This window comes from Equus asinus, chromosome 13, assembly GCF_041296235.1.
Source record: "Equus asinus isolate D_3611 breed Donkey chromosome 13, EquAss-T2T_v2, whole genome shotgun sequence".
Classification (NCBI taxonomy): domain Eukaryota; kingdom Metazoa; phylum Chordata; class Mammalia; order Perissodactyla; family Equidae; genus Equus; species Equus asinus.
Window position 1 is genome coordinate 55878450 of NC_091802.1, and position 23796 is coordinate 55902245.

General features: G+C 55.6%; 2 protein-coding genes across 8 annotated transcripts in view; both read left to right on the plus strand.

Moving 5' to 3' along the window:
• The first annotated feature begins 573 nt into the window (after window positions 1-573).
• On the plus strand, window positions 574-7937 carry TSEN54 (tRNA splicing endonuclease subunit 54). 2 transcript variants are annotated; one of them, XM_014839828.3, is made up of 11 exons: window positions 574-741; window positions 852-1016; window positions 1140-1203; window positions 1288-1371; window positions 2207-2305; window positions 3151-3203; window positions 4772-4870; window positions 5081-5724; window positions 6479-6539; window positions 6859-6975; window positions 7436-7937. In XM_014839828.3, exons 1-11 carry the CDS (start codon window positions 686-688, stop codon window positions 7584-7586), a joined length of 1593 nt encoding a protein of 530 aa, XP_014695314.1. In that variant the 5' UTR covers window positions 574-685; the 3' UTR covers window positions 7587-7937. The 2 variants fall into 2 exon arrangements, with proteins under 2 accessions (XP_014695314.1, XP_044601373.1); XM_044745438.1 differs by lacking the exon at window positions 6479-6539 and having other exon boundaries at window positions 584-741.
• A 1100-nt stretch (window positions 7938-9037) lies between these two features.
• LLGL2 (LLGL scribble cell polarity complex component 2) overlaps window positions 9038-23796 on the plus strand; it is a 36287-nt gene continuing 21528 nt past the window's right edge. For 3 of the 6 annotated variants that reach the window (XR_011493940.1, XM_014839823.3, XM_070483623.1), the window contains exons 1-2: window positions 9038-9170; window positions 20728-20822. Coding sequence is in view for 5 of the 6 variants with exons in the window: in XM_014839823.3 (XP_014695309.1) it covers window positions 20748-20822 (75 nt within the window). In the remaining variant the exon portion in view is untranslated. Of the gene's footprint in view, window positions 9171-9275; window positions 9444-19624; window positions 19793-20727; window positions 20823-23796 lie in introns of those variants that run through there. The other 3 variants (XM_070483626.1, XM_070483627.1, XM_070483624.1) reach the window with 3 other exon arrangements.

Consider the following 23796-nt stretch of genomic DNA (forward strand, 5'->3'; position numbering starts at 1 on the left):
GTCGGAGCAATGGTGCCACCTAGCGGACAGTGTCGGAGCGGCCCACGGTGGCGGCGGCAGGGACCCCAGCCTCGAGGAGGTGCTAATACAGGACTGGGGAGGCGCTTCAGCACCGTCGTGGGCCGGACAGCGCCTCCTACCCCCGGCCCTCGAAACCTGGCTTCCAAGCCCCCTGGAAGGGGCCCAACGGAAGACCCTGAAGGAACTCTGAATCTCCCCAGACTGCACCTGACAGCCCCCGGTGGCCTTAAGTTTGCAAAGCTGGAATTTGAGAACCCACCACTCTCCCTTTAAGCCCCCTCGCCTTCCCTCCTTGTCCAGCCTGGGTGGTGGGGACTAAAGCGGCCCAGGGCTGCGGAGGGGAGGGTCACGCCTTTGACTATTCTTACTACACTTTCAGACGCCGGGTTCCTCAAGTTTTATTAGGGAGGATCCCAGTGGAGGGCTGGGGACAGGAGAGGGGAGCTCCCGCAAATCCAGAAACGTGCAAACTCTGCCCCTAGAATCGAGGCACATGTTTGCTGGGAGGCACTAGGACCCAGGACAGCCAGGAAGGCGGAAAGCGGGCGGGGCGGATCCGGAGACAAACCGAGGCCGGATCCCCGGGCGCTAGGGCCCCGCGGAGCTGCGGCGGTGGGCGGGGCAGGGCGGCGAGCGCGCGCGCGCAGACGCGGAGGGCTGCCCGATGGAGCCCGGAGCTGAGCCCGCCGCCGTGGAGGTTCCCGCCGGGCGCGTGCTCAGGTGCGGCGCGGCGCGGGGGGCGCGGGGGTCGCGGTGAAGGGACGGCGGCCGGGGCCCAGCCGGGCGGCCCAGACCGCAGGGTGCTGACCCCGCCTCTCCTCCTTCCCCAGCGCCCGGGAGCTCCTCGCCGCCCGCTCGCGGTCCCAGAAGCTCCCCCAGCGCTCTCATGGCCCCAAAGACTTCCTCCCCGACGGCTCGGCGGCCCAGGCCGAGCGGCTGCGCCTGTGCCGCGAGGAGCTCTGGCAGCTGCTGGCCGAGGAGCGCGTGGAGCGCCTGTGAGCGGGGCGGGCCGGGCCGGGCCGGGCCGGGCAGGGCAGGGGCGGGGCCGGGGCGGCTGGGCGGCCGGACCCCATAGACTTCTCGGGTGGACAGACGGAGCCCTCCTCACTCTTCGCCAGGGGCAGCTTGGTGACCGCCGAGTGGAGACCGGAAGAGGGCTTCGTGGAGTTGAAGTCTCCCGCGGTGAGCAGTGGGGCTCAGGGACAGGGGGCTGGCCTTCTCTGCCTTCTTGGCTGTTTTGTGACATTTGGTCTGGGTCCCACGCAGGGTAAATTCTGGCAGACCATGGGCTTCTCAGAGCAGGGCCGGCAGCGGCTTCACCCCGAAGAGGCTTTGTATCTGCTGGAGTGTGTGAGTGAGGCTCTGGGAGGGTGGGAAAAGGGTTGGGACCAAGAAACTAGTGTTTTTTTGTTTTTTTAACATTTAAAAAAAATTATTGAGGTCATAATAGTTTATAACATTGTGAAATTTCAGTTGTTCATTATTACTTGTCAGTCACGGTATATATGTGCTCCCTTACTCCTTATACCCAACCTCCAACTCCCTTCCCCTCTGGTAACCACTAATCTGTTCTCCTTGACCATGTATTGATCGTCCACATAGGTGTGAAATTGTTCGGTGTTTGTATTTCTCTGTCTGGCTTATTTCACTTGACATAATACCCTCAAGGTCCGTCCATGTTGTTGCAAATGGGATGATTTTGTCTTTTTTTATGGCTGAGTAGTATTCTATTGTGTCTATATATATGCCACATCTTCTTTATCCAATCATCAGTCATGGGCACTTGGGTTGCTTCCACATCTTGGCTATTGTGAATAATGCTGCAGTGAACATTGGGGTGTGTAAGTCTCTTTGAATTGTTGATTTCAGGTTCTTTGGATAAATAGCCAGTAGTGGGATAGCTGGGTTGTGTGGGCAGAAGGACATGTGTTTACTGGAGAAAAAGTATACACAGCTGTATTCAGGGAGCGTGTAACCTTCCTTCCAGAGAAGTAGACAAGGATACCCTGCAGGGAGCAGGGATTCCAGTCCATGTTAGTGTTGTTCCCCTCCCCTTCCTGGTTGGCCATATTCTTGCTGTGATGCTGGGGTGAGGTTGCCGCAGATATTAGAGCGGGGAAGTTGCCTCATTGGCTGTGCCACTGCAGGGAGGGCTTACAAGTTGAGCTGTTGGCCCCACTTCCAGGGTTCCATCCAGCTCTTCCACCAAGACCTGCCACTGTCTATCCAGGAGGCCTACCAGCTGCTGCTGACCGAGGACACTGTGACTTTCCTGCAGTACCAGGTATCTGCCACTTTCTCGCAAGAGAGGAGCCACCCATCTGCTGAGTCGATGAATATTTACAAGAACCTACGAGGTGCTAGACACAGAGCCATGTGCTGGGGATACAAGACAGCGAAGGGCTCTGCTGTCACGGTGTTTACATCTTGGAGTTGGATAATAAATATAAGTGAGCAAGCAAATGAACCTGGTGCACTCCAACGTGAGGGGCTCAGGGGGAAGATAAGGAACCAGAAATAGACTGAGGAGTAACGCAGGAGAAGAACAGGGAGAGGTGGCGGCACAGATGCCCAGAGAAGGTCTTTCAAGGAAGAAGTGGTCGGCTATGTTGGAGGCTGCTGAGAGATCAAGCAAGATGGGAGACATTCCTGTACACGTCTCTCTGACATCTGATATGGAAACAGGGACACATGGATGAACATGTGACTCTTTACCAAAGACCACTCCCATCCCACTCATATCTGTGGAGGGGTGGGCGAGAGGGGATGTCTACCACTCTCTCCCATCTTGTCCATATTGTAGTCTGGAGCTTCACTTTTGTCTGCTTTGGTATGAAAATGTTCTGGGGTATAGTTCTTTTCCTTGTCCATCAGCTATCAGCTTTTTTGGATTTGTTTTTAAATCAAGAAACCACTAAATGTCATTTGTGCCCACAGTAACATAACTGAGATGGGGATTCATACTGAGCTCTTAGTTTGGGGAGAGTGTTTATAATGGAGTGTGGTCTAACCAGTCCCAGGGTTTGGAATCGGGGGGTGTGCAGGAGGGGCAGGGGAGGGGGCGTGGGCATTGACTTCTGTCTGAAGAAACTATTTAGACGTCTGACTTTTACTTTTTTTTCTTCTGAGGTCTTCAGCCACCTGAAGAGACTGGGCTATGTGGTTCGACGATTCCAACCAAGGTAAATCCCTATCCCATTTCCCTCCCATTTGCTCTAGCCCTGGGAGCTGGCTGACTGGCCCCAAAGTGGGAAGTGGCCTCTCCTTACCTGGAATCCTTAGCTGGAGCTGGAGCTCCCTGGACATGGACTGAGGGCCTCTGCTGGAATTGCTCTATTGAGAGGCATGTTGGGATGAATCTGGGTCATTTCACCTTATCCTGGGTTATCTAATTGAGACCCATCTTCAGCCTGTTCACTCCACAGATAACGATTGAGCACCTACAGCTCACCGTGAGCATGGAGATGCAATACGGAACAGTGCCTGGCACTTAGTAGGTGTGCGAGCAGATTTGTTGAGTGCACGCACAAATGAAGGACTGAGTGAGGGATTAACAGTTGAGTCAGGTGTCACATCCCTGTTACTGGGATAGATGTTCTTTCCTTCTGGGGCCTCTGAAGATCATGAGTCATCCAGCATTGCTAAGAGCCACAGAGACCTTCAGACTTGGAGTAGACGGGTACAGCCTCTGCAGCTTCACAGTGTGTCATGAAAGCTCTAAAACAGGCACATCCTTTAATTCCTGAAAGTGGAATATATCCCAAGGAGATAGGCAGAGATGTGTGGGTGAGTTCACCTGTGAGAATGTTCATTCATATTCATTCGTTGAACAATGTTTACTGGGTGCCAGGCCCTGTGCTCATTGCTGAGGAGGAGCAGAGAGCAAAGTCACTGCCCCACCTGCCCCGGCCCCTGCTCTGAGCTTTCACAAAACACCATCACTCTGTAAAATCAGTGAACTTGGAAACATCCTATGAGTCCAATTTGGAAGGCATGGTCACACAAATTAGAGTGTATCCCTTAGGGCAGCACTGTCCAACCGGACTTTCTGTAGTGATAAAAATGTTCTTTGTCGGTGCTGTCCAATATATGTGGCTTGTGTAACTGTGGGACTGAATTTTTAATTTTATTTAATTTTAATGGATTTAAATTTAACTTAAATAGCCCCTTGTGTCTGGTGGCCACCATATTGGACAGTGCAGCTTTAACGCCATAAGAAAATTGTGGCAGGGAAGAATGCTGTAGTGGTAAGGGGCCATGTCTGTAATAGGTTATTGAGTGGAAAAAAAAAGATCACACAGCAGTATGTTAGTACAACATCACTTCTGATACAAAAAAACATACAAAGAGAAGACAGTATGTGTGTTTATAAGAAACAAAAATGTTACAGTGGTATCCATGGCTTTTATTTTCATTTTTATTTTTTTGTATTTTCTAAGTTTTCTAGTCCTCTTGATTTTTCTCACCCGTGTTAATCATTTATTGCTGGCTCTGCCAGAGCCCTGGTTCCAGTGAGCCTCTGTTCAGAGGTGCCATTGGTGAGACCCAGAGGCCTAGCAAAGACTCATGGGCACGCCCATGTGGCTGCCTCCATGTACCCCAAGTGCAGATCTCTCTGAGGCCTCCGCCCTTGGGTGTGGCTCTGACCCTAGCCCACTGACTTGTCTTCTGGGCCAGTCCCTCACCAATTCCACTGGGAGCACCAGGCTGAGGAGGCAGATCAGTTGCCTGCCCCATTCTCACCCCACAGCTCGATCTTGTCACCTTACGAGAGGCAGCTGAACTTGGATGGCAGTGCCCAGCACTTGGCAGATTGGCATGGCAAGAGGAAGAGGAGCGCCAGCTCTCGGTAATGCCCACATTGCCACTCCCCAGGGAGTTCTGGGGAGCAGAGCTATTGAGGGAGTGCTGGTGTTTGGGACCTTGGAGAATGCATGGGTGTAAGAGCTGGGCTTGGGCAGCTGCTGTGTAGGCTCTGGGAGGCAGTAGGGCACAGGTGGGACATGTGCACCTCAGCAATCAGGAGCAGATGTGCTGCATTTCCTCCCATGCCCCTCAGGTCCATTAATAAGAAGCCCAAGGCCCTGGAGAACCCCCTGCAGGGGGTGGATGGGACACTCGAGAGACTGGCAGCCTCCAGCCCACCTCCCCGCAACCAGAACAGCCGATGCCCAGAGGAGAAACCCCGGGAGTCAAGCCCTGTAAAGGGCCCAGCAGGCCCTTTTCAGCTTCTGGGGTCCCCGGAGCCCTGCTCTGTCCTGACCAGGGAGGGGGTGGGGTGCAGAAACGAGAGTGGCAAAGTAGAGAATGGGGTCCAGGGGGCTTGTAAGCCACGCTGGAACTTTGAGCAGATCTCCTTCCCCAACATGGCTTCAGATAGTCGCCACACCCTCCTGCCTGCCCCAGCCCCAGAGCTGCTCCCCGCCAACATCACTGGGCGGGAGACAGACACCAAGTCCTGGTGCCAGAAGCTGAACCAGCGGAAGGAGAAGCTCTCCAGGCGGGAACGGGAGCAACAGGCAGAGGCCCAGCACTTCCGGGAGGATGTAAACTCGGATCCCGAGGTGCAGCGCTGCTCTAGCTGGTGGGAGTACAAGCAGCTGCTGCAGAGGCGGCACCTGCAGAAGACCCAGAGCCGCCCCCCACACCTGTGGGACCAGCCTGTCACTCCCTTGCTGAGTCCTGGCCAGGCAGACTCCCCAGGTACCCCATCACCCTGCCACAGCCCCACAGGCCACTGGCAGCTGAGGAATCACGAGACTTTGAAAGGGGCACAGATTAACCATGACTGCTTGAGGCTTAAGAAAGATGGGGAGGAGAGAGCTGTCCAGTGGAGTGGAACCCACAAGGGCAGTCCGTTCTGGGAACTGCAGAAGGACTCATGTGGGAAGGTTTAGAGTTGGCGAGTTAGTGCCTGAGGAGAGGCGAGGAGGAACGAAAACTATGGTCACATTCTTAAAATCATAAACAAATGCCTCTGGGTGGCTCCGCCACCGACTAGCTGTGGTCCCCTGTTCTCCCGACTCTGTTACAGGGGAACAGGGAGGTGATATGGTGGCCAAATAAAAGGAAGCCTTGCGGTATGGCCTGCATGTTAAGAACAGGGAACTCAGGGCAAGAATGGTGTTAGGGGATTCAGAACTACTTAGAATACCTATGGGAGCATGGTAGATTGTAAGTATCTAGATTTGGGTTGTCGGATAGGTTACATTTATATTTCAGATAAAAAAACAACTAATTTTTTTAGTGTAAGTATGTTCCAAATATTGCATGGGATACGCATATGCTAAACAAAATCTGCCAAATCTGACAATCCTAATATTGCATGGGATATGCATATACTAAACAAAATCTGCCAAATCTGACAATCCTAAACTAGATGGCAGATTCAGAAATGTCGGGAGTCTGTAGATGGCTGACTCCCCTCCCCAAGGCCTTATTCTCACTGTCCTTGTAGCCACAGTCCTTCAGCAGATCTCTGTGCTGCAGATGACACACCTTGCTGATGGCGGTGCCCGGTGAGTTTCCAGGTAGTGCCGCCTCCACAGTACAGTAGGCTGGCAGCTGGGATTTGACTCCTTAAGTTGGGCATGAACTGGGGAGTCATTCCAGGGATCCTGGCTAATATTCATGTGTGTCTAGGGGAGAGGGAGGAGCAGGAGACAAAAGATGGATTATCCTAATGTTCTGAGTTAGGCAGCCCAGCCAAACCCCTCACTGCCCCTCAAGTGGCACGTCACAGCAGGACCTCAGTTCAGGGGAGGGAAAGAGTGGCGTGGAAAGAAAAGATAGAGGAGGAAAGTCCCTGCTTCCTAAGGTTTCTCACTCTGTCCTCAGGCTGCTGGAGAAGGCTGGGGGCTTGGAGATCAGCTTTGATGTTTACCAGGCCGACGCTGTGGCCTCCTTCCGAAAGAATAACCCTGGCAAGCCCCATGCCCGGATGTGCATTAGTGGGTATGAGACCAGCAAGTGCTGTTCCTACACTGCTCCTAGTCCTCTTGTGAACCAAGTGTTCCCCCTCTCCACACCCCTGGCCCATTGCCAATCCCTGAGAGGAACCTAAGGTCCAGAGAGATTATGTGACCGACCTGTGGCCACACAGCCAGTTAGTGCTATGGGAACCCAAACCTCCCAGTCCTCAGCTCTCATTCCTGGCATTTTTGGGTAGTCTCTCTCCTGTGCCACTTTAGTCCCAGCTCACCCAGCAGAAGGGTGTGAATTGGAGGGATTTACAGGCTGAGAGTGGTGAGAATCTCACTCTTCCTAGTCCCCTTACCCAGGAGAGCCCAGGGGCCAGACTTCTTGTACCCCAACTCCTGTCTCAGTCTCCCTTCCGTGGGAGCCTGAGAGGACTGGGGTCTCACAGCTAATGGGGGCCTATGTCTGGGTCTCAGTCTAACCTTTATCCCTGCAGGTTTGATGAGCCAGTCCCAGACCTCTGCACTCTCAAGCGATTGTCCTACCAGAGTGGGGATGTTCCTCTGATCTTTGCCCTGGTGGATCATGGAGACATCTCCTTTTACAGCTTCAGGGACTTCACTCTGCCCAGGGATCTGGAACACTGACCGTGCACTTCTGGCAGGACCTGGGGCCTGCTCTGGGGGACCTGGACTAATCTACTCTCAGGGACCATCTCAGCTGCCTCCTACACCCAGACTCTGGCCTGTAGCTGCAGGGGCCAGTCTGGGCCGTGGCCCTGGGTGTCTGATGCTTGCAGGAGAGCGAAGCTCTGCCCTACACCTGGCTGCCGCAGTGCTTCCAAGCCCCAGGCCTGAGATTGCTGCCTTGCAGTGATCCTTCTGGAACTCAGCACTAGATTTCAGAGACTCAGAGAGGTGGGGCAGAAGAGAGGACTCTGTGCCTTTAAATGAGAGGGTGCCTGCTTCATGCAATAAAGCCAAAGCCATTAAAAGATAGATGCCTTTTCTGCTGGCTCGCAATACTGAACAAGTTCCCCAGCCCCACATCCGGTTGTCCGCGAAATTGGCTCCCAGGCCCTCACCCCTGCTTTGCCCACCTACAGAGAGCGCTGCTTTCTCTGGTGCGGGACCTAAGAGAAGCCCGCGGGAGGGCAGGAACGAGATCCCGCACCTTTCTCAGGGCCTGCGCCGGAGGGGATGGAAGTCACAGACCTCTAGTCATCTTGGCTTTCTGAAAGGGTAGTCCGAGGAGCGAGGCCCGCACTCCATCGGTCCTTCCTTGAACGAAGCAGGGTCCGAGTTGAAGAGTGCCCGAGAGGAGCCAAGTCGGAGTGGCTGGAACCCTAGTCGCTTGGAGCTGTGCGGCGGAACGCGCCATTCACGCCCCGAGCCTCGGGCCGGTCCTCCGCGCCCCTTCCGCTCCCGCCTCTCGTCGCTCCAACCCTCTCCCTGGCGCTAAAAACTCCAGTCGCTGTCGCTGTCCCTTGTGGCCTCGGGCGCCTGCCTGCCTCAGCAGCGCCTCGGAGGAGGGGGTTCCAGGCTTGGGGCTCGTCCGAGGGGAGGCTCCTCGCAGCGACGCCTCGGTCCCATGCCACCTCGCTCTTAAGCCCCGAAAGCTGGCCCTGTGTCCGCCCGTCACCCTCTGATTGGGTTGAGCGCTCTCAGGAAGAGCCCGAGGGGCTATGCCCCTCCCTTGGCAGCCCGGAGCCGAGTTGTGGGAGGGACGGCTCCTCTCTGCAGTCAGCCTCGGAGGTGGCCCTAGGCCCCCGCGCGTTCCGGGAACTATTTACTTCTCCGGGAAGCGGCGGGACACTGGGCGCGGCGCGCCGTCCTGTGGCCAGGTGCGCGCAGGTGAGGCCGGGGGCGGGCCGGCAGCGCCTCGTGCCTGTTCACGCGGGCCGCGGCCCCGCCCCCTCGCTCCTCTGGGCCGCGGATTGGCCCGAGCGCGGCGCCCGCGCTGCGCCCCGGCCCGGTCGGCGGGGGGCGCGGCCGGGGCGGGGCCAGGCCCGGGGGCCGGCCGCTGGGGCCCGGCGCTCGGGGTTCCGCAGCCAGGATCGACTCGCCCTTTATGTAAATAGAGGCGGCTCCGCCCCCCGCTCGCCGCGCCGGAGGTGAGCAGGAAGGAGACGGCCGCCCAGCAGCCCGTGGGCCGGCGGCGGACTGAGGGGAGCCGGCGGCGGGCGCCGAGGGACGCCGAGGCCTCGGGCGGGGGCCGGCCTGGGGTTCCAGGTGAGGCTCGGGCCGGGGCCCGCCCCTCGGGACTCCCGCCACTCGGGGCGGAGAGGCAGGGGAGGGCCAGGACTCCCGGCTTCCCCGGGTCGGTCGGGGAGGGCTGCGCCCAGATCCGCCCGCCGCCCTAGATCCCGTCGCTCCGCTCGTCTGGGAGAAAGACACCTGTGGAGAGTGCCGCTGAGAACTTTTCTCGGCCGGCTCCACCCGTGATTGCAGAATGGGAGTTTCGGGCTTGCACAATAGTGTTGGTTTTGAGGAGCAAGGAAACAGGTGCTCGGCCCGGCTGGGTGCGGGGGTCACTGCGGGCGGCGATGGGATCCCTGGGCCTCCGGCCTCACGTGCAAGGCGCCTGGCCGGGGATCCCGGCGGCGCACGTCTCCAGTGGCTCTCTCTCAGCGAGCAGGGGCCGGAGCGCGTTACCTCGGCGGCTTAGTCCCTGCCCCTGCCATCTGGGCCCTCTCCCTGCTGGCCCTTTGTGCCTCCTAATCCCCGGACGCAGGAAGCCCGCGGGGGGAATTTCGGTCTCGGGGCCTTTCTCCGCTTCGGGCGGCTTCGGACACCTTAGGGTACGGTACGGAGACGTCTGTTTTCCACGACGAGAGGGGTGGGGTTGCGTTGTGGTACGCTGGGACTTGGCGAGGAGTGGAAAATTCTGTCTTGCCAAGAAAGTGTGCAGAGTTTGCTCTTGGTTTGCTCCTGCTGGACGGTTGGTGGACACACTGACCTTTGGCTGTGGGGAGAATTGTCTGTACACAGGAGAGCTGTGGTCTGGCCCCCTGAGGCTCTCACCTGAGACGGGTGAGCTTTGCGTGAGGCAGGCAGGGCTTAGACTCAGCACCCCTTCCCATGGGGATCCATGTGCCAGATGCAGGGCGGCTTAACCTGACCTCTGGGGACCCTCTCTGCAGAGTTTACAACTGAAGGTCCTGTTTGGCTGCAGAGGAGGGGAACCGGGAGGGAATGGGTGTGTCAGGGAGACAGGAAACCCCAGGTGGGAAGAACAGGGCGGCAGTGTAGAAGAGCTGTGGCCCAGCCCAGGGGAAGCCAAGGTCAGAAGTCTTCTTGAGGAAGACAGTCTGGTTCTGTGTGAGCTGAGGCATGGAAAAGGTCCTGGGAGATATGGTCCAAATTATTTTTTTTGGTGAGGAAAATTGGCCCTGAGCTAACATTTGTGCCAGGCTTCCTCTATTTTGTATGTGGGCTGCCGCCACAGCAAGGCTTGATGAGTGGTGTGTAGGTCTGCACCTGGGTTCTGAAACCAGGAACACCAGGCCGGCCCATGGTCCAACTTCTTTATTTTATGGACGGGGAATTTGGATTTGGTTTTCTTGCCCACAGTGCTCACTTATGACAGTCAGGACTCAAACCCAGCTCTGGGGACTCTGACCAGGGCTCGCTCCTCTTTTCTGAAGTTAGACTGGGCCAGTCTCCGTGGGGTCCGTGGACAGTGTTTCCAGGGTTTGAGGTCATTCTTCATCCCTACTCTTTTTTTGGGGAGATGGAATGTCTCCTTTGGTGGCAGACTGATGTAATTTTAATAACTTAGTAACTTTTTAAAACAGAATTGCATTGAGAAAAAAAAAAAAGGCCTATAATGCAAGATGACCCTTGTTGGTTTAAGAAACATAAAAGGTTATAATAGAAGCCATAGCAGGGAAAATGGAACATTTTAGAAAGTATAAAATAAGAGGGAAACACTTGTCCCTCTGGCCTCACAGTCTTTTTCCTCAGACATAGTGTTCGTTAAGTTTTAGTGTCTTTCTAGACGTCAGGTGTAGCTTTGAATCGGACCTTGCTGATTTCTTGCTACATGACCTTGGCTCAGTCACTTAACCATGCCAAGCCTCAATGAGCCTTTTCTTACAGATGTTGACAGGAGGATGGAAAATGTCACGAACACGTGTGGCCTGGCCCATGGCCAGCTGGCACCAGGTGTGGGTGAGCTTCTTCCCTGTGAAGCATAAGAAGCATGGTCACTTTGGGGCTTTGGGGCAGATGTCTGGGCCTTTTGGATGTGCCTGATGGGTTGTGAGGGAATTTGGCTTCTCTGACCAGAAATCAGCCGAGAGGTCATGATTTTTAAAAAAGCCTCTGGAAGTCAGAACTTAGAAAACAAGGACGTTGCTCCCTGGGAGTAGGGGGGTCAGAGGTAGAGGACAGGGGCCTCTCCTAACCTCACCTTGTGTTCCAGGGGCCCTTGGTACTTCTCTGCTCCTTGGGAGAGCCAAGAATGAGGCCTGGTGGCCAGGCCCCAGCTGGGGGCCTTTCCTGGGGCAGGGGGAGGGCGTAGAATCGAATCTGCTCTGCTTTCTGCTCAGGGGATGGCTTGGCTGTATACATTCTTTTTTTTTTTTTTTTAAGATTTTATTTTTTCCTTTTTCTCCCCAAAGCCCCCCGGTACATAGTTGTATATTCTTCGTTGTGGGTCCTTCTAGTTGTGGCATGTGGGACGCTGCCTCAGCGTGGTTTGATGAGCAGTGCCATGTCCGCGCCCAGGATTCGAACCAACGAAACACTGGCCGCCTGCAGCGGAGCCCGCGAACTTAACCACTCGGCCACGGGGCCAGCCCCTTGGCTGTATACATTCTGCACCCTCTTGTGGGGGAGCACATTCCTGTGCGGCTCTGCTGTCATTAAGGAAATGTTCTGGGAACTCCATAGTGCTTCCTTTCAACCTCGTTTAGGAAAGGGGTGCCCTTTCCTACCAGGACTTCCGGCCCCAGGAGCCTCTCCCATAGGGAAAGTGGTGCAGAGGGGCCAGCCTGGTGGCGCAGTGGTTAAGTTCACAAGTTCCGCTTCAGCAGCCGGGAGTTGCCAGTTCAGATCCTGGGTACAGACCTACACACCACTTGTCAGGCCATGCTGTGGCAGGTGCCCCACATATAAAGTAGAGGAAGATGGGCACGGATGTTAGCTCAGGGCCAGTCTTCCTCAGCAAAAAAGGGAAGGATTGGCAGCGGATGTTAGCTCAGGGCTAATCTTCCTCAAAAAAAAAAAAAAGAGAGAGAGAAAGTGGTACAGAGAGCTGGGAAGTTTGGAGCCTTTGCCATCGGTCTTTGACCTGCTGTCTACCCATTGGAGACACTGAGCATCCCGGGCAGGAGACTCCAGGAGCAATATGGGATTTCCTGAAGGGTTACTCAGCCTTCCTGGCCCTTCCAGATATGTCAGAGGCAGCCGTTGAGACACCTGAGTTAGAGGCCAGGGTGGAGGCCCAAGAGGCCAGTCGATGATCCCTGCTCCTAGGTTGGCTGCTGGAACAGCACTGGCCACCCGGACTTACTTATCCTGAGTACTCTGCTCTGAGAAGTCTTCTTATCTCGCTCAGGCGGTATCCCTATCAGGGCCACTCCTGGGTCGAGGCGTGCCAGGTCTGTTTGGCAACTTTGTTTTCCCCTGTTCGGTAGCAGTTTGCAGGGAGAAGTGGGCTATAGGGCAGGAGATGGATGTCCCTCAGTGGGGCCACCGGTACTGCTTGTCCTTTTCCAGCCCTGGGTCCCCAGGTTTCCCCAGGAGACCCTCTCCTTCCTGTGCCTGTCACCATGGGGCTTCGCCCAGCTCCCTTTGGGGTGATCTCCCCTCCCCACCCTGCTTCTCAGAGGAAACTGGTACTTTGAAGAGTCACCCCGCTCCTTCCCCTTCCTAGGAACCACCGTGAATTCTTGAGCTAGGAGAGGCTGCTCTGGGCGTGGGGACAGGGAAGCTGCTAGGGACCTGACTCTCCCCTTCAGGAATTCAGCACACTGGAGTCTTCTCTCAAGACTCCTGACTCAGTGTTCCCAGGGTTTGATGAGAGGATCATCTGGGCACAGGACTTGAGTAAATAATGTTATTCTTGGATTCTCCTTACCAAGGAGCTGGGTGTCGTGGCACCTCAGGCTGAGGCAGGGGCCCATAAGGTACCCCCAGCAGGATGCCAGGCATGATGTTCACATGACCCTGGCCTTGGCCGGAAACTTGAGAACAGGATAGGGAAGTTCCCTGAGGGACCCTGTGGGGCCCAACCCAGTGCTCTTAGGGGTCAGTCAGTGGCTCCCAAATGGAGAAGACATTTGCCTGGTTTGAATGGTCCCCATTCAATCCTAGCTGTTCATTCAATCATTCAACAAGTATTAACTGGTGCCCCTGTGTGCCCAGCATGGTTTAGACACCAGGCATAATCCATACACAAAGCAAAGCTCTCTGGCATCACAGGACTCACATTCTAAAGGATGGGAAGCATGAGTGACAGAAAATATGTGTAAGTAATAAATAATATGTTAAAGGTGACACAGAGTAAGAACTAAAGCAGGGGATTGGGACCCCTCTGGTGGGGGGCAGGTTGCAACTTTAAGAGATGGTCAGGTTGGGCCTTGACAAGAAGGTCACGTTTGAGGGCAGACTTCCAGGAGGTGAGGGAGTTCTTTAAATAAAATTTGAGTGCCTCCTATGTGTCAGGGCACTAAGCCCTGGGGATACAACCATGTGCAGGATAAGCATGGTCCCTTGCTGCTGGAGCTGACATCTTCTGGAAGCTTGTTGGGTCAGCTGTTCAAGTTTTGAGGCAAATTTTGAGGGTGGCGTAGAATGGATGAACCAGACAGCCTATCCACCTCCACCCTAGGCAAGCTGTCTGCCTTCTCCCAGAATGGCTTTGCTTTTCTTGGTGCCTGACCACATCCAATCTATCACTTTCCTGGAGAGAGTCTGGTGTTGGGTTGCAGAAGGGGACTGAGGCCCCTAGAATGGGGATGTGTTGGCGGGGATGCATGTATTCCCACTTCACACCCCATCCTCTTGCCACCCCTTTCTCATGGCCTAGTGAGGGAAGCCCGGTAGGAGGAGCTTCGGGTGTGGCTGGAGGGCCCTCCCAAGGTTGTGCTACTAGCTTGTGGCTCCATAGGATCGATGGGGGTGGGGTGGGGGGGTTGGCAACTGACCTGAAGCCAACCAGGGAGGGTAATGTCAAGGTCTGGCTGCTGACCCCAGGTGGTCCCATTCAGCCTACTGTTGGCCAGCCCCTTTGTCCTGGGAGAGAGGCTCGAACTGAGCAGAAGGTTCTGCAGTCAGGTTGGAGGTCAGATTGGGACTTGGACTCTTACTAGCTGCTTGGGCTTGATAGCTTTCGGAATTGGTTGTTTCATAGGTAACTGTAAGAATTACATGAGATGATGCGTGTAAAGTGCTTAAAGTAGGATCTGGCCATAGTTCACTCTCGATCCCTTTTGTTGCCTAAGAACAGCAGTGACGACAGGTCTCTGGTTCCCGCCCCTTCTCTGTCTGTGTTCTCTTAGTCCCACCTCCAAAGAGGTGCACTTTCAGCCAAGGTTTGGTTGCTAAGCTGCTGGCCGGAGGCCTGCCTGGTGCCTCTGGGAGATTGGGTTTCCCAGGGCAACATGGGCGCTTGCAAAGCAGCCTTGAGCATCTGAGTTGGCACGAACAGATGCTGGAGGGGTCAGCAGCTGCTCCAGTCGCTTAGAGCCCTGCCCCAGCACTCCCCTCAGTAAGAGGTGCAGGGGCGTGCTCACACCCGTCAGCTGGGAGGCCACAGCCACACACAGCCCTCACACAGGATGTCGGGGAAGGAAGGGCAGCTTCTTAAGCAGCGGCAGGCTCCGGGGAACACGAGCAGAGGGGAGATGAGAGGAGAGCTTGGGACGCAACCTCACGCTGTGTGTGCTTCTGGAGAGCACAAACACGGGCAAGTCCTGAGTGTAGTTTCAGGAGCCTTCTCTGTCTTGGGCTGAAGGTGTCCAGGCTTCTGCTGCTGGCTATAGCCTCTCCCAGCAGATCAGTGCAACTCCTCAGGCTACTGAGGGACCTTCTGGGGACTGGCCTATCACACACCTGCAGGACAGACGGGCTGGCTCAGCTTGGCCAAGCGTTAGTGTCATGGAGACAAATTAGCCCAGGCACTCCAAACAGTGCCATTGTGGGAGGAGCAGTCTGGTCTAGGAACTCCCTTCTACCTCCCTGGGGCACAATCAGATCTGCTACTTAGAGCAGGAGGCCCAAGACAAGCCCACTCCCATGCAGTTACTCCTCCTCTGCCTCCACTGGTCTCTTGACTGAGCTCCTGAGATGCAGGGGTTGGGGTAGGGTCAACGTGTATCCCAGCCACAGGGTCTGGGCAGCGGATGGGAAGGAAAAATGGGATGTGAATTTGCTGGCCTGTTGCCAAGTAGACAGCTCTTCTGTTTTTTTCCAGGGTGGGCATGTGGGTGTAGGGGGCCCCATCCTAGGCCCGGGAATGTTCCACTGGCCAGCAGCAGTGATGGGTGATTGGAGCAGTGAGAAGGGAAGAAAATCACCAGGTCAGCTGCCCACGGGGAAGTCGCAGGCTGATTCCTCACACAAGGCACAGACCTGTGGAAAACAAGTAAGGGTCAGCCACAGGTCAGCAAGCTTCCGTCCCTAAACCCTGAGTGCCTGCCCCCAAGGGAACAGAGAGCAGGGCAGAGCAGAGAGGGCAGCTCAGAGTTTGGTCTCAGACAGAGGGCGCGATGGGCAGGACAGAGACCGAGGTTGGGCAATCTTTAGAAGTTGGGGGAACGGAGAAGGTGCTTCTTCTTAGGAAGTCCCTCTCTCAGGGGTCGTGCTCGAGCCAGGTGGCATCCCCAGTGCAGGACCCTTGGAGCTCCTTACATCCCCAGTGACTTTGCCCCAGACCCTCTTGGCATCAGACTTGGGGGTCTCCTCAGCTTGGGGGCTTCTGAACTTTTCTCTTCTACCACATCCCTCGTGGCATCATTCATGACGGTCCCACAAGGTCATAGCCTGCAAAGTAGTAATGTCCTTTTACCCGGGACTCTGAAGCCCAGGGTCACACAGCTGGTTCTCTAGCCGGAACCTCTCCCCTATTCAGGTTAACGTGGCTGGAGAGAACCCAGCTCCCGAGAGAGCAGGAGCCATCCCACCAGTAGGACTGAGTGCCTGCTGTGTGCTTAGGGCCCCCTCACCCCTTCTCCCATGTGATCGTCTTATCTACTCTGCCTGGGAGGGAGATAAACCAAAAGAAGAAAACTCACAGCTAATCCCATAACCCTTCCAGTCTGTTGTCTATTGTGTAAATATTTTTAATAGATTCTGCATGACTGTTGGGTACATTGTACATAGGCTTCCATGTCATTAGTCTTCTACCCTTTTAATGACTGTGTGCCTTCCTTCATGGCATCAAGCACACTTCACCTGCCCCTTGTCATTGGCCACTTAAGTTCCTTCTGATTTTTCCCATTGGCTTAATGACTAGCCAACAAGGCTGGTGAGAACCTTCGTGGAGCTAGATGGGTGCCCACAGGTGTCCATGGCATTTCTAAGGGTCAAGCATAAGGTGCAGTCAAATGCTGAGGGATGGACCAGCCCACATAGGGCCAAGCAGAGGGGGACAAGGCAGGGGGGAGGGGAGGGCAGACCACATCAGGCCTCTGCTCAGGATTATCACTGGGTTCCCAGTGGGGGCAAACCGAAGCTCTTTGCTGTGGCCCACCAGGCGCCCCCTTTCTGACCCACTTCATTGCTCCTTGCTGCCTGCACTCAGCCCTGCCCTCAGCCCCTCCGCCCTCTTCATCCTCCTGGAACACGCAGGCTTGCTCGTCTGTCTGACACGCCCTGCCCCCATATCTGACCACTTCCTTTCATTCAGGTCTGGGTGGAGATGTCACCACCTCTGTTCATTCATTCCCTGTGCGCTTGGGGTGCCGTGGTGAAAAAGGGTGGAAGTCCCTGAGTAAGAGTAAGAAAACTTACCCTTGTGGAGGTTGCACAGGTAATAAGCAAGATTAGTAAGTGAACTGTTCCGTCATGACTAGTGCTAAGGAACACAGCAAAGCCAGGAAGCAGGAAAGAAAATGTCAGGGGAGGGAGAGTTGAGTAGAGGTGAAGGAGAGAGGCATGTGAGGATCTGGAGGAAAAGCATCCCAGGCCCTGAGGGGACAGTGAATGCATGGGTCCCGGCTCAGAACGGTCACCCAGGCCTTCCCACCACTGAACCCTGGGTTCTCTACCGTAGTATCTTCCTTTATTTCCTTGTCAGCCCTGATCTCTATCTGAAACCATCTTGCTGACTGATTTGTGTACTTGTGAGTCATCATTCTCTCCCCTGCGAGGATGTAGCTTGGTGAAATAGGGATCTTGTCTGTCTGTCTGTCACTGCTGTATCCCCAGTCCTAGGAGAGGGTCTGCTCCGTGCCAAGCCCTGTAGCACTGCTTGTACTCCTCCCAGCAGACCTATGCGGGAGGGAGTGCATCCACCTTCACAGATGAGCTTGCTGGGCCTGGCAGAACTATCTTGGGAGGCCATCCAGCCTGGAGGAGCTGAGCTGTGGTGGTTGAGCCCTGGCTGTTGGTACGGAGCCCTGGGCTCTTTCTCTTATGTCCCCTGCCCACCTCCCCACCCCCAGGAGTGGACTGAATAGGTAGAATGTGTTCCATACCAGGAAGCTCCAGGCCCGGGATCCTGAATCCTCTCCACAGAGAATCTGCATGTCTGGGGTGAGTGGAGCTGAGGATTTGCCTGGAGGTGAGTCCAGCCCGGCCCACACCTGTCACCCCTTCAACAAAGGATGGAGCTTTTTTATGCCTAGACCCGGGTGGTTATTTCTGTATTGGGAGCTGCACTGAAGAGCAGATGCTGTGGCTGCCCCACCTTGATCCTGGCTCCATCACGCCACACCAGTGGGGTCTCAGCCCCCTGTGGAATAAAGCGGCAGGTCCGTGCTAGGCCGCCCAGCCCTGTCCAGCTGGACCTCGCCAACACCACTCAAGCAGCAGCCAGGCCCCAGGCCCCAAACTGCTTGGTTGGCTCCAAGTTGAAGGCATGTGGGAGTGTGTGTCTGTGAGTATCTGCGCCTTTTAACTGCAGGGGTGTGATTAGCCATCCTCTGTCCTGTCACCATTCATTCTTTGCTGCCTCTGAGAGACCTTAGATTTGGGTATTTGCCAGACCTGGGGTCAAATCTGAGTTCTGCCAGTTCCTCCTTGGTGACCTTGGACGAGTTGCCCAATCTCTGTGGTCTTCGTTTCCTCGTCTGCCAAGCGAGGATGTTCCACTCGCCTGCCAGGGAAGCTTGCAGAAGGTGAACGAACATCGCTCGCTCACAAGCACACAGGGAAGTGCAAAGGAAAGGAGGGGTCAGGATGTGTCCCATCACGCCTCTCTGCCCACCCCTGGGTGGGGGGATTTAGGGAGGATTTTCTGCTCTGGATTGTTTGCTTTTTCTACAAAGAGTACAGGTTACTTGAGCAAAATGTTTAAAAAGTAATAAGAATAACACGCAAGGGGCAGGTACAGTGCCTGGTACGAAGCCGGCACTCCAGGGGGCATTTGGGTGCATGGAGTGCCCTCCCTGCCCTCCTGAGTGGGTATCTCCCACCCACCTCCACATCCTGTCTCCTTCCTTCCTACTCACACCTCCTCCCCCAGGACTGCAGTGTCGCCCTTGAGCCTGTGTGGGTCCTTGATACAGATGACCCTGTGCCCTCTTGTCCCCACCCTGCACCTGCAGGGGTCCTGCAGGGCAGAGCCCAGGTTGGCCTCTCCCTGGGGTCCACAGGCCCCTCTCCTCCTCCTTCAGGGCGTCACTCCCAGCTTCCTCTGACTTATGACCCAGTGACCTAGGCCCAGGCAGGGAGAGCAAGCCCCCCAGGAGCCCGGAACAGCCGATTATGAGCTTGGCCCTCCCCCACTGCTGGAATGTGAGGCCTGTGGCTCAGCTGTTTGTCCAGGAGGCTGAGGTTGGTCCCTGCAGGCTCGGGAGTCTGTTTTCACTCCTAGTCCCAGGAGCCTCCAGAACTTTCCTGTGTTTGTTCCCTGAACCCTCTACGGGGCCCGAGGTCAAGAGGGAACCAGGGAGTTTCCTGACTACCTGCCGTTCCGTGGGCAAGTGGGGTGCCCTGCTCTGGCTCCTCCAAGATGTAAGGACACAAACCCCTCATATCCACTCCTTCCTCCCCCACAAGTGGCAGGCGTTTCAGTTTCCCCAGAAGGTAAAGGCCCTCTGAGGGCTGGTCCCCGCCTGTTCCCAGCTGAGGTGGTATTTAGATTGCCCCAGTGTGTCTCTCTCTGCCGGGATGTGTGTCTCTGTGGAGTGGGGTGACCCCCTCCCAGCTTGGCAAGCCCTCCATTGCTCTGCCAGAAGACATCCCCCCGCCACATGCACATGCCTCAAGGGAGCCCCCAGTCTTTGACCACACAGGGTCCTTTATGTGCCAAGTTCGGCCTGGTGGGTAATTTTTGTGGCCTCCCAAGAAGCCAGAAACTTCAGGGCATCCTTAGGTCTCAGCTTAAATTCCTTCTTCTCCCATAGGACACCCTCCACAGCTGGACTAGGTGCCCCCTTGTGCCTCTCCATGAGAGCACTCAGCATGTGGGACTGTCCTGCCTTTACCTGCCCTGACCCCAGAGTAAGCTCCTCCAGGCCGGGACGGGCCCTGCTTCCTTCCCTGTATAATGCAAATGAACTGTCATTTCTGAGGTGGGCCCGAGCCCCTGCGTTTTCAAAGACAGGCCTTGGTGTCCTGTGGTCAGTGGGAGGCTGAGGTGCTACTGCCGGAAGCCAGAAGCTGGAACACAGATGATCCTTCCCCCTTCCCCCAAGGATGATCCAGAAATAGTTTCCCTTGGATTGGGAATGCATTGTACGGTGAGCAGACAGTTTTTGAGTCTTGAGCTAGTTTCTTTATTGGGAATAGATTTCTTCTCTTGATTAGCCTCCACCTGGCCCCATAGGAAAGGGAGGCTTTCTGAGCGCACCCCATCAGGCCAGGAAGCCTGGGGCTAGGGCTGTGGCTGCAGAGACCCCAGCAGCCTCGTAGAGTGGACCGAGCTCCACTGTGGCCCTCGAGCATGGGGTGGGATGGACCAGCATCCCCTGACTGCGTTCTCTGCACACTCATCCACTGGGGTTCCTGACGGCTGTGGCTGGCGGCAGCAGCCCAAGCCGGAGTCCCTTGACAGCCTTCCCTGAAGTTAGAAGGTAGAGTCAGCCCAGGTGTGCTGACTCCCCGAGAGATTTCTGTTGGATCCTGGCCTGGATTTGTGGGGGCCTCTCCGCTGCCTCCATTTGGGTTCTGGTCTGGTTGCCCAGATGGACAGCCTTTGCATTCCCACCTTCCAGCCGGCTCTTGGGAGAGGCTTGTGAAGTTTCCCTTTCTGTTTAGCCAGAGTTTTATGGTTTTTTAGAAAACAGGTTAACAATTAAGCTAATTAACCTCAGGGCCTCTGGCCTCCTTGCTCCTATAAAGCCAGGCGAAATGGCTTCCTCCCCCAGCTTCCCCCGCTGGCTTTATAAGGCCATGGATGGCCAGGAGCAAGCGTTAGAGCATTAACCAGCCCCAGGCCTCCAGGTACAGAGGTCCCTCCTGTTTCCTCTCAGGGACCCACACACTGCCAGTGGAGCAAGGGTGCATGGGGTGGTGGATGGTGGAGCTGGCCTGGCCGAGGGGCAGCCACCTGCTGGGCTTGTAGACAGAGGCTCATGGCTGCCTGGGCTTGGCCAAGCGTTGATTGGGTGGCAGGGCGGGTGGGGCCTGGTGTCTGCCTCACCTCAGTGATCAACAGCTCCTCCCCTTTCTCTAGGGAGCTGCAAAGGAAGCAAGATGAGGCGGTTCCTGAGGCCGGGACACGACCCTGCACGTGAGAGGCTCAAGCGGGACCTCTTCCAGTTTAACAAGGTAAGAGAGAGTGGAGACAGGACCAGGTGTTTATGGCGGGCACGATGTTATCAACCTCACCGCAGGCTGGGTCTGGGGGCGTTTGGGTTGCCTTTACCTGGATTAAGGTGCTTACTTGGTATTGCCTGCAATGCCTCATGGGAATCTGACCTTAGAAATGGGGTCTGATTAGAGAGTTTTCCTGGGAAAGGGCAGTGGGATGCCCAGGAATCAGGACTCTTTGTCCCAAGTCTCTTACTGGCTGTGTGACCTCTGCAAGTCACTCCGCCTCTTCTAGCCTCAGTTTCCCCACCTGTAAAATGGGGCTAAAACAGTCTGCCCTGCCTATCTCCTTGCAGGGTTGTTGAGGAGTCTTAGAGATGGAAAGATGGAAGGAAACTGCAAGGTGTAATAATGCTCCTGTGAAGGCAGGTCCCTTGGGGCCCTGGGGCCACAGGCCATGGCTGTTCCTTCTCTCCTCAAATTGTCCCCAAAGGAAAAGGCAGCTTTCCTTGCAGGCAGATACACAATTCCTTCTGGCAGGCTCCAGGCCTGGGTGAGTGGGCAGAGGTGCCTGGGAGAATATGCCAGGGTTGGCATTTGACTACCCCAACCCCACACTTGCTCCCAAGGCCCCCGAAGCCAGAGTGACCTGTCACCTGAGATCACGGGGAGGGTCCCAGAAGCTCCACAGGGCTTCCCCAAGGGGCTGGTGCCTGAGAAGGCCAGAGCTGGCCTGTGAATGGGAGGAACACAACGTGGTTTATTAGCTCTGCGGCCACCTAGCAATCTGCAGCCTCTGCAGCTGTTTTGGGGTAATTAGCCTCTCACTTCTGCTTTGATCTAGGCCCTTGGCCTCCATGCCCAAGCTTCCCTCTGCCCCGGAAGGTGGACTGCAGGAAGTGGAGCACCATGATGTTCTTCCCCGCAGGGATCCAGGGACCCCTGCAGGATGTGCTGATTGGTGGGGGTTCAAATCCAGATTAGCTGTTTAGGAGCTGGGTGACCCTGTGCCTGTTTGGCCTGTTACAAGGATTACATGGAATTAGATCATTCAAGTGCTAGACATAGTGGTCCGGGAACGTTAACTGTTGTTTTCGGGGGCTGCCTCCCAGGGAGAGAGAGCTCCTTGGGGCTGTTCAAGGTGGGTCAGGGTCCCAATGTGCCCTGCTGTTTTCCTCTGATTTTCTTGACCTGTAGGAGATGTCACCGATGGAGCTCTGCTAAGAGGCCACCCACTTCTGGGATCAGGGCTTCCCTAAATGAACACCTCCTCCCACTGGTGGAAGGAAGCTGTGGGCAGGGCTTTTGGGCCTTGGGAAATAGGGTGCAGGTGTTGGGAATGGGGGAACTCGGGGCCCCAGGGGCCTGCCACCCTTGCTCCAAAGGGAGCTGCCCATGGGTGTTCAGTGCAGGTCTCAGAACCTCAGCAGCTGCTGGGGGGCCTAGGTCACCCCTGTGCGTCTCCGTTGTCCCTGATGACACCGAGATTTCACAACCCCAAAAGGTGGCCAGTTCCAGTGGAAACTGGGTAGACAGGTTCAACAAAGAGGGAGGAACCCCCTTCCCAAGTTCCAACTGTGCAGCAGGCTGGGACTGGGGTGGAGGAATTGTTCCCCCCATGCCCCACAACTGGTTGTTCCTAAACTTGGCTGCCCTAGCCCCAGGCCTGGCTGGGGAAGGGGGAGAGGAGCCTCCTGGAATTCCTTCCTCCTTCCATTCACTTGCAAGAAACCTGCATTGAGCACCTACTGGATAAACAGCCCAGGGCTGGAGCTGTGGGAATCTCAGATGATAAGACCTTTGCCCTCCAGGAGTGTTATAGTCCTGACGGTATGAAATTCTACTTCCTGGGAGTGGAAAGGAGGAAGGGATAGTCTTGGGGGACAGGGGCTTAGTCTCATCTAGGCTCTAGGTGCATGGTGGAGCCTGAAGGGTTAGAATTGGAGGGTGAGGCCAGATCCTGGAAGATTTGGGAGCCTAGGTGGTCCCACCCACACCAGGCCCTCCCCAGCCCCAGGCTCTCCCCAGGCTAGGGGTCAGGGAGGCTGCAACCTGGGAGTCCGGGCCTGACACACTAGAGCCTGGTGGGTTTTGAGCGGAGGAGGAAGCAGTCTCATTTAAGGTTTAGAGACGATAACCCTGGGGCCTTTTTTTTTTAACCTGTAGAGGTACACTCAGAGCAGCTAGGAGACCATTGCAGTGACTGGGTGGGGCTCAGGGCATGAACAGAGCAGGGTTTCTCAACCTCGGCGCTACTGACGTCTGGGGCTGGCTGTGTGATGAGGACGTTTAGCAACATCCCTGGCCCTCCCTCCCCAAGATGTACAACTGAAAATGTCTCCAGACACTGCCCGATGTCCCCTAGCAGATGAAATGGCCCCTGGTTGAGGGCCACTGGATTAGAGAACTAGTCAGGGCATCAGATTGATGAGACCTGGTGACAGAGAGAATGTGGGAGTAAGAGGGCAGGGAAGGGAGGTGGGTGTCCACCATGACTGTGGGGTCTCCATCCTGGGTGGGTGAAGGTGCCAAGCACTGGGGTGGGAGACCAGGAGGCACGAGGCGCAGGTTTAAGGAAAGTGATATGTCTGGTTTGGACAGAATAGCAACAACCATGGTCTCCACTCATCGAGAGGCAGTTTCACCCAAGGGTTAGTGGTGTGAACCCCGGAACCTGACTGCCTGGGTTTACCAGCTTGGTGACCTTGGGCAAGTCACTCATTTCTGCAATGGAGATTGTCGACGAAAATAATCCATATCCAATCTATAAATGAAAATTTGGGTGAGTTTATTCTGAGCTTAAATCTGAGGATTATAACCCGGGAGAGTCTTTCCACAAAGGAACAGAGCACTCCAAAGATGTGGGGGTATATACCCTCAAAGAGGATGTTTCACATAGGATTGAAATGTCCCTCCCACAATAGTCACGAGACTGCTCTGTCGGCACTGCTCTGGCACTGCTCTGTCGGCACAGCGATTGATGGAAATAGCA